The sequence below is a fragment of the Alosa pseudoharengus genome, unplaced genomic scaffold (genome assembly GCF_046254945.1).
Source record: "Alosa pseudoharengus isolate Yale_2024_CS ecotype anadromous, Long Island Sound unplaced genomic scaffold, YU_APseudo_1.1 YU_APseudo_1.1_scf_20, whole genome shotgun sequence".
NCBI lineage: Eukaryota > Metazoa > Chordata > Actinopteri > Clupeiformes > Clupeidae > Alosa > Alosa pseudoharengus.
This window is the reverse complement of record NW_027468664.1, coordinates 29,609,463-29,619,462: the sequence shown is the minus strand read 5'-3', so window position 1 is coordinate 29,619,462 and position 10,000 is coordinate 29,609,463. Positions and strand designations below refer to the sequence as shown.

Below are 10,000 nucleotides of genomic sequence, written 5' to 3'. Positions count from 1 at the left end.
GACAGTGGTCCAGTCAAATCTTTTACTGTCTATGGTCAAATTAGCCTAGAAATCTAGACGCACCCTAGCGGCGGCAAATTAATTTGCTCAGCCTGTACGTCTAGTAGCAAACCATAGGGATTTCTTTTGGCTTAACACCGTGGATGTTCTCCAATCACAGCGCTCTATTTCGTTAGAGAGTCTTAAGGCGGGCTTAACAGGATAACGACAGTCCTGTGACTGTGAACAACAAGGAAGGTGGCTATGGCGAACGAAGAGCGGTTGTTTGAATCGGCGTTGGCGACAACTTTGGAGGAGTTGGACTTGTGCTTTTCTTTGAAAGTTGAGCAACACAATGCACTTAAGTCATTCCTTTCGAAAAAGGATGTATTTGCCGTTTTGCCTACCGGATACGGATATGGTCGTAGCGCTGGCCTATTGCATGCCTAGGCAGTTTGAAAGACAATTCTCTGCCCGCCCCTTGGATTAAACGAGGTGAGTGATTCGATGCCAGACTATACATTTCAATGATATAGGATGGCCCGCCAGGCTATGGTCAAATCCCAGCCGAGCTATAACTGTAGCTCGACTTACCTGTGCATGTAAACATACTGACTGACAAAAAATCAGAATGAGTAATTATAACAGACGAGTAGCCCTGTGGACACACAATATTGTTGGAAAATTGAGATGTGTGAAACACATCAAATGGTAATCAGAAATAATTTGTTAAAAAAAAAAGACTAAAATGTGTTGACTAAAACTGACTAAGACTAAGATACCTTTAGTTTTCTTTTGACTAAAACTAGACTAAAATGACAAGACTTTTAGTCGACTAAAACTTGACTAACAAAAATGATATTTGAATGACTAAATATGACAAAGACTAAAAAGGACATTTCGTCACAAGACTAAGACTAAGACTAAATTAAAAATAGGTGACAAAATGAACACTAGCACGCACACGCACGCCCACACATTCTCATTCATATACTCAGGGCCATTGCAAGGTTGCTTGGATGATATGATGCACATGTGTGACAGACAAACATGCAGACACACACACACACACACACACACACGCACACACGCACAAACACACACACACACACATACACACACAGACACACGCACACACACACACACAAACACACACACACACACACACACACACACACACACTTTGCCATCTGTGCAAATACACAGTCAGGCAGGCATGATTCCCATACCTGACATTTCTCTCTCTCTCTCTCTCTCTCTCTCACCGGTCTAACGCATTTGGAGTAGGACATAAATAACGTCCACATGTAAGCGTCATATCTGCATCCCGAAGGGTCGGAGATCCCCATATAGTGCGGCGGAGGACATGTCTGAAAACTCTCTCTCTCTCTCTCTCTCTCTCTCTCTCTCCCTCTCTCTCTCACAGGAGCCTCTGACAGCATCACTAAATACTACCATCAGTCCATTGAAGCTGAGCTAAGTGCCCACGGCGCCACCTCTAGTCCATCCAGCACAGTGCAGGAGTCCGCCGTTGTACGGCAAACCACAGAGGACATGATGAACCGCACCAAGGCCGAGTTTGACCTGAAGCAGGAGCAGCAGACCAAACAGCTGGAGGAGCTGGCCAATGAGATCGAAACCCTGGACCTATCAACACTTAGCATCACGGTACAGCAACCAATCAGCATTCAGGAATATATGGGGACTTCCTGTCATAAGAATCTTAGGTCTTTGAGCTGAATACTCTCTGAAAAAAGATGCACTCTCTCTGGGTGTCTCTCTGGGTGTCTCACGTGTGTGTGTGTGTGTGTGTGTGTGTGTGTGTGTGTTGACAGGCATGTGGTGCAGGCTCAGAGGACAGCGGCTGTGGTGCGTGCGGCGGTCTCGGGTGTGTGACGGAGGACGGGGCGCCCCACTGTGGCGGGGAGGGGTGTGGCGACGTCAACTCAGTCGTGCAGGAGGGCGTGAACGCCGCCAAGAACTTCGACAAGGAGATCTTAAAGGCCCTACAGGAGGTGGACAAGCTCAACAGGATGGTGAGACTCCACACACACACACACACACACACACAGACACACACACAGACACACACTCTCTCTCTACTTACACACTTAACAACACACACACTTTCATCTTTACTTACTTTCTGTGACCCCATGTGGATTTTTTGTCTACAGGTGTCATATGATAATAATTATATGTGTGTGTGTGTGTGTGTGTGTGTGTGTGTGTGTGTGTGTGTGTGTGTGTGTGTGCGTGCGTGCGTGTGTCTAGGTGTCAGAGGCCCGTGGTCGAGCTGACGTTGCTAGGCTGAATGCTCAGGACGTTTTGCTGAAAGCCAATCAGAGTAAAGAGAGGGTGGAGCTTAACAACCAAGAACTACGCAGCCTCATACAACAGATACGGGACTTCCTGAGAAGTATGAACCATGCACACACACACACACACACACACACACACACACACACACACACACACACACACACACACACACACACACACACACAGCAGAGTGGAAAGGCATAAAGATATAATTCCTTGTCAAGCTATAAATATGAAGTGCATGAACTAGTGGGACCATTAGTTTATGTGTGTGTATCTGTATGTGTGTTTGTGTGTGTGTGTGTATCTGTGTGTGTGTTTATGTGTGTTTAGACAGCACAGACCTGGAGACCATTGAGGCGCTGTCCAATGAGGTGCTGGCGATGAGCATGCCAGCGTCGGCAGCCCAGTTGGAGGAACTGACCAATGAGATCCGAGAGCGTGTCAAGAGCCTGACCGGCGTGGAGGAGATCCTCGACCGCAGCCACGGCGACGTCACACAAGCACGCATACTGCTGCAGGACGCCAAAATAGCAAGGTAAACACACACACACACACACACACACACACTCTCTCTCTCTCTCTCTCTCTCTCTCTCTCTCTCTCTCCCTCTCTCTCTCTCTCTAATGCACACACCGTACACATACACACTGCACATACGCACAAATGCTTGCACTCACACATAGACAACTGATGTTAGAACCACCATGCACAGACACAGACACACACACACACACACACACACACATATATACAAACGGTACAAACCTACCACATGCAAAATTATTTTAATGTTTGGATTCTTTGTGTTTAAATCCAAATAAAACCATTAAAATGTGTGTGTGTGTGTGTGTGTGTGTGTGTGTGTGTGTGTGTGTGTGTGTGTAGTGATGATGCCACTGAAATGAAGAGCACAGCGGACATGTTGAACGAGTGGTTGAATCAGACAGAGCACACTCAGATAACCACTCAAGACGGCATCAAAGAGGCCAGCACTGACATCAAGACAACACAGGACCTGCAGGCTACTGTGAGTCTGACTGTGTGTGTGTGTGTGTGTGTGTGTGTGTATGTGTGTGTTTTTTGTAGCATTTTGTAGCATTGTGTATGTGTATTTGTAGCATTTATGTAACATCGGGAAAAATTATGGAGGTTGACTTCAAATTACATATTTTAAACATAGTTTATCGTCTATGATTTTTTTAGAAGTTCGGTGGAAATGGTGTCACTTTAAACAAATCCACGTACAGACAGCTTCCTTATCCGTGAACTGACCCACCGGGGCTTTGCATGTAGCCTAGTGTTGCGTAGTATTACCTTTGTTAAATGTTTAGCCCAGTTCATTAAATTGGGATAAGTTTGTGTGGGTCTGTATTAATGCATTGTGCATTGTGTTTCATACAAATTAGAGCCCTGATCATTTTCTGAACTTTGTATGTGTGTGTGTGTGTGTGTGTGTGTGTGTGAGTGTGTGTCTGTGTGTGTGTATGTGTCTGTGTGTGTGTGTGTGTGTGTGTGTGTGTGTGTGTGTGTGTGTGTGTGTGTGTGTGTGTGTTGTGTGTGTACAGCTGGATTCAGAGACTGCGTCTGCTGAGTTGAAGTTGAATAACGGGATGCAGCGTCTGGTGGGGATGGAGAGGGATCTTTCGTTGATTAAATCCAAAACGCAGGAGATAGTCAGCACAGCGCAACACACACAGCGCAACACTGAATACATCTCACAGGATGTGGCACAGACCAAACAGGTAACACACACACACACACACACACACACAAAGAAAAAAACTAAGTCAAACACACACATATACACTGCATAAATACACAAACAGCAACACAAAATTATCAACCAACTATCAGGATTTCATAGTGTATATATTTGTATGTGTGTTTTTGTGTGTGTGTGTGTGTGTGTGTGTGTGTGTGTGTGTGTGTGTGTGTGTGTAGGAGCTGGACTCGGAGGTGATGAAGAGGTACTCCACCATGGAGAGTGTGATGCAGCAGAAAGCAGGCAATGTGATCGAGGGCCGACAAAAAGCCAAGGAGCTTCAGGAGGAGGCCAAACGCATGCTGGACCACGCCATGGCCTCCCTGCAGAAACTCAGAGGTACACACACACACACACACACCCACACACATTAGACCATGGGCCTGTTGCACAAAAGCAGAATTAAGACATCCGGGATAAGTTACTGAGCTGCGCTCAATGAATCCAAAACAAGAGCGTACAGGCTTAATTGGTTGCACAACGAGCAAGCCAGGATGAGCAGACACGGATTCATCAAGCCAGGTGAAACCTATCCTGGATAAGTGTGCGCTCACGGCTCCCTCAAATAGACCCCGCCACCGATCACAGATTCACAGATTCACCATGGCAACTAGAGCGGCTTCATTGCTTCTTCTACGGTGTGAAGTAGGTAGATTCTCACAACAGCAACAAATAGCAACACCTCTGTTAAGGAGAATATTGCAACTAGTTCCGCAACCACCACGCGCGAAATGGTTAGGCACTCCCGTAATGTCACATTGTCGCATGACAGGTCAGGAATGGTAAGTATGTAAAAGTTAATTAATGATCACAAACATTTAAATAATGACTGTGGGTCTAGGTATTTGTGATGACAATGTGTAGTGGGCAGTGGAATAACTATTGGTTTCCGTTTGTGGTGACTGCTGACATAAGGGATGAGATTAAATAGATCCTGGAATTTAGCCTGGTCTGGAGCAGGCTAGCTCCACAGAATAAATCGCCATGGTAACTTATACCATAACATATCCTGATGCCCCCTATCCCGCGTTTGTGCAACTGGATCACGGATAAATTGAGCCAGGATAACGAAGATATCCCGGCTTAATCCCTTATCCTAGTTTTGTGCAACGGGCCCCATGTCATGACCTCCCCACAGAAACTTAGAGGTACACACACACACACACACACGCACATTAGACCATGCCATGGCCTCACTACAGAAACTTAGAGGCACACACACACACACACACACACACATACAGTGAGGATGGTTTGATATACAGTATGTATATGATATACAGTACAGTTTGGATACTGTCTGTCCACTACCCACTTTTACCACTGTCTTTCTGCCTCACTGTTTGCGTGCTATATTAGCACATTAACACATATGCATAACCCCTCTCTCCATGCCACAGCCGAACTGTGGCCACACTTATACCTTTTCTTAAAATAATTAAATATATAGATATATAGACTTTATTTCTGCTTTGTTGCACTGTTGGACTTACTCATTTGCACTATCACCATGACCACTATCACCATTGCACTATCACCATGACACTCATTCACACAGAGTACCTTACCTTACCTTACTATGCACAGAGACTCACAGGCTCAGTCCCTGCCTCAGTCATTGCAAGCGCCTCTGATTGATTAATCACCACTATGTGGATACTGTTTTTAGAATTGATTTAGATTAAGGGCCCGTCCCAATACCTCCCCTACCCCTAGATTTTTGCCCTAACCCTCGTTTTTGCGCGTGCACGTGTAGGGCTAGGGTGTCCCATTACTATAGGGAGCAAGGGGAAGTGCTATTTTGCCCTTAAAATCAACCCTCAAAACATAGCCAGGACCGATGCAGGCTTAAAACGAAGTGGGAGATGAAATTACCCTGGATACCGTGCGAGCTCAGCGAGCTGGCCAAATTTTTCATATATTTTCGCAAATAAGCATATTAAAATTTCGGAATATGTTGGAATATGTTAGCTGGATGCACATCTGATGGACTGTTGAGTTTTGAACACTAATGTTAAAAAATATCTCACGAAGCTCTCTGACGATGTTCATGATATCTGCTGAGTGCTTTGAGAGAGTCTGCCCATCAAATAACGTTATATATCTGATCTGGGTAGTTTCGTCAATATTTAAGGTGGGTGTTCTGGCGTTCACATGAACACGAATATCTTTGTTGATTAACTAGACGTAGATAAACCAGCACAGCCCACACAACAACGACCGCTGGAATGGGCATGTTCCTGAATGAAAATAGTAGCAGGCTACTACCGGTAGACACGTCGGCGCTGCGCGTGACGTAGGTGAGCACGTTCGCTACGCTAATTTGCATTTAGTGGTGTCCCAATTTATAGGGAAAGATCTTCACCTCCACTTCCCTTGTCGAGGGGGCTTTAATGTTGAGGGCAATCAAAACCAAGTGGAAGTTTTAAGGGGGGAGAAATGGGACGGGCCCTAAGTGTTAGTTAGTATAATTTGTAATTTAGTATCCATCAAAGGTCAAAATCCCTGTGCACAGCTCTTCTTGCTCCAGGTGCTGATGGTGTGCAGTATAACTATTGAAAAGTCAAGTATACATCGCACACTGGAGGGTATATTTTGCTGACTTTATTTGGCGTGAACAACGCGTTTCACAAGTTTCATCCACGTTCACAGTCAATCTGACACCCACAGGTGAAATAGGTGGTAACATCATCATCACATGACCACACCAGACCCAGTGAAAGTACTCCACACTCTAACACACCAGAAATTGCAATCAATATCATCAATTAAATATCCTGTATATTTTAGCTTGCATATAGGCCTACATATATATTTAAATATGACATGAGTTGAGAGGCAATTAATAAAATCTTTAATTTCATATTTCTTGCCAGAATGGGGGTGACTAAAAGACTTTGTGTCAAATGTATTTGAACAATGTGCGCATTTCCCACATCTGTAATTGCCATACACCTGTTGAGCAAGCCAATTCTTCCTGGGGGGTTCTTGAAATGTAGAGCTGACCACCATATCTTTAATGTTTTTGCCTCTTTTAAAGCAAAATTGAGGTTTTAAAGACGACAGGTGACTAAGGCTAGGGTCACATAGAACTTCATATCACATGCCCAGTGTGTTTGTGGGGGTGTGTAGATGGGATAGGACAGAGAGAGAGAGAGAAAGAGAGAGACTTGTTTTTATGTCCCTGCTAAAATGCTTTAGATTGGTGCCTATATTCTTCATATTTATAGCATCAGCAAGGTTACACAGAGTTATCAATGCATCGGAATTGAATGTTATGTTCGTTACGCTTATTATAATACACTAATTTTCACTTAGGCTACTCACATTGTTTTTAACAACTATACAGTCTCCTTAGAGACTACCAAAAATTGCCGTCGCCGACTATATTTCAAGTCGTCTAGGCGGGGTATTGGGTAAAGTTTTCAACTAGCAATAATCGCGCCTCGGATAAACCTCATAGGCTACGATACTGCCACTGCGCAAAGATAACTAAGAGGAGAATGTGTTCGGGGACCCAGTGTGGGCAACAGTCATCACAAAGCTGGTGGGCTAAACTATCAAAAGAATACCATCGGTCATCCATGCTTTGCTAAACCATGTACAAGTGCAACCCAAGTCAAGTGTTGTTGTAGAGCAGTGGGCACCACAAGGTGACTTTAACATACATCAATTGCTACGGCATAACATTTTTTTTTTACCCGACTGTTGCATGCTGGGATGCTGAAACGCAGTCGCTCAAGTAGGCGGAGACTGAGTATGATCAGGGGAGTAAGGGAGTATGACGAGCGCCTACACAATACTTGCTTGCTATAGGCTACTACATCTAGAGAAAATAATAAAATATTTAGATGTATATATCTCCCGTCAACTGGCAATCAAATGAAAAAGACTAGCACTGCTCTATCTTGCCCAAACTGTATTAAGTATTTCGATAAGATGTATATTTATCTCACCGGTAAATTGGTGCAATTCATCTGCTGTTAACAAGTAAACAGTCTCCTTAGAGACTACCAAAAATTGCCGTCGCCGACTATATTTCAAGTCGTCTAGGCGGGGTATTGGGTAAAGTTTTCAACTAGCAATAATCGCGCCTCGGATAAACCTCATAGGCTACGATACTGCCACTGCGCAAAGCTAACTAAACTGAGCATGTGTTCGAGGACAGAGTGTGGGCAACAGTCTTCACAAAGCTGGTGGGCTCAACCATACTATCAAAAGAATATCGTCCATCCTATGCTAAACCAAGTACAAGTACAACCCAAGTGTTGTTGTAGAGCAGTGGGCACAACGAGGTGATTTCAAACAGCAATTACTACGCAGCAAGATGTACTTTTGGAGGATAACTTGTTCACCCGCCTGTTGCATGCTGGGAGGCTGAAACGCAGTCGCACAAAGCACAAGCAGGCGTAGGCGGAGACTGTTGCGCGTTAGAACCAGGCTACTCCTTAAAACCGAAGTTAACACACAGCTGAGATCGAAGTTGACGTGATTTCCTTGTCCCATATAGGCCTACAGTAAAATAAAGAACTCTTACAGGATCAGCTGATTCGTAGTTAAACAGCCTGGAAATCGGAGCCAAATGTGTAGGAATGCGAGTAGCCTAGATCCTGCCAAATGCTTGTTAAAACCCAACACGGACTAATTATGCAATAAACATTAAATCCGCCAAAGAAATGAAGGATGCTTTCCATAAATACAGAATATAGGCTGTGTTACACTGTCCCTCTAATGTCCTGCTGGTTGATTAACTCATTCAAAATATATGGGCTATTCAAAATATTAGGCTAAATGTAGGCTACCCGCGATGGTGCAGCTGATTTTAAGATCCAGGTTTAGTTTATGACAACGGGGAAACAGACACTTCACATACCTTATATCGTAAGTATCTATCTATCTAGTCTCCAGTTCCTGCCGTTGTCAATTTTGTAGGCTACACAACGTAATTTTAGCATTTAATTCACATATTAAAATAAATTCTAGAAAATTACTAGCATACAAGCTTGCCAACTGTGTAGAAGGGATAATATTGGTCTATTTCTGAGATAAAACCACTTCATCTGTGTCCAGACTACGAACATACAGGCGCCCTCTAGTGGATGATACGGAAACTTTTAAAGATGCAGCATTAAGGAAAAACTATTTTTAGTAGATTAAACCAGAGGTGCTCAACTCGAGTTTAAAACAGTGTTAAACTCGAAAAAGGGGCTAAGCTAATGACAGAGCAATTCCCCTTCTGTGTTTAAGATTGGTAAAAAGGACGATGCTGTTTTGCACTTTTTTAATATACTGCAGGATTCATTTATTAAAATCCGTGTGTGTGTGTGTGTGTTTGTGTGTGTGTTTCAGAGCTAGAGCGGTCATATGTGGTTAACCAGCAGACTCTAGAGGAAAAAGCCCAGATTCTGGCGGGGCTTGAAAAAGCAGCCCAGGATGTACTTCAGGAGATCAGTCACAAAGTCACCGTCTACAGCATCTGTTTGTAACCAAGAAAACCTTCCAAACATTCCATCACCTCATCGTTCTGGAAGATTCTAGAAGCTCTGCGACAATCAGATTGAAGCTTACAAACAGACCCAATATATAAGCTAAAAATTTAATTTGTGATCATGTTAAAGCAACACCAAAGAACTTTTCATCTGTCGCACGCACTATTTGTTTATCCAGCACCGGCTTTGCAAATAACAATGTCCACAGACAAGATAGAATAAGTTGCATGATTTTATGAAAGTACGATGTATTGCGACATCAGATGCAAGTGAAATTTGTAGTTTCTCATGTCTCATTCCATCGAACTACAGATCCGCTACCCGATGCAGCAAACTTACATAGTGCGGTAATAGCCGATAGAGGGCCGCGAAGCGAATGCAGAAAGTGCTGTTCACCCTGTTACGAGTTGATGAACCACTGAAACGATTTTGGAAACATTATTTT

At 43.8% G+C, this 10,000-nt stretch overlaps 1 protein-coding gene and 2 non-coding genes across 3 annotated transcripts in view; 1 reads left to right on the top strand and 2 right to left on the bottom strand.

Moving 5' to 3' along the window:
- The window catches only part of lamb1b (laminin, beta 1b), a 35,691-nt gene that overhangs the window by 25,453 nt on the left and 238 nt on the right, over nt 1-10,000 (top strand). The window contains exons 26-33 of the mRNA XM_076297043.1: nt 1,406-1,647; nt 1,815-2,015; nt 2,254-2,398; nt 2,635-2,839; nt 3,190-3,331; nt 3,870-4,046; nt 4,246-4,405; nt 9,416-10,000. The exon at nt 9,416-10,000 is cut by the window's right edge and continues 238 nt beyond it. Coding sequence (XP_076153158.1) covers nt 1,406-1,647; nt 1,815-2,015; nt 2,254-2,398; nt 2,635-2,839; nt 3,190-3,331; nt 3,870-4,046; nt 4,246-4,405; nt 9,416-9,552 — 1,409 coding nt within the window. The 3' untranslated portion in view covers nt 9,553-10,000. The remainder of the gene's footprint in view (nt 1-1,405; nt 1,648-1,814; nt 2,016-2,253; nt 2,399-2,634; nt 2,840-3,189; nt 3,332-3,869; nt 4,047-4,245; nt 4,406-9,415) is intronic.
- On the bottom strand, nt 7,416-7,556 carry LOC143137001 (U4 spliceosomal RNA). The gene has a single exon (XR_012989582.1). It is a non-coding gene; the product is annotated as a U4 spliceosomal RNA (small nuclear RNA).
- Nucleotides 8,065-8,205, bottom strand: LOC143137090 (U4 spliceosomal RNA). The gene has a single exon (XR_012989666.1). It is a non-coding gene; the product is annotated as a U4 spliceosomal RNA (small nuclear RNA).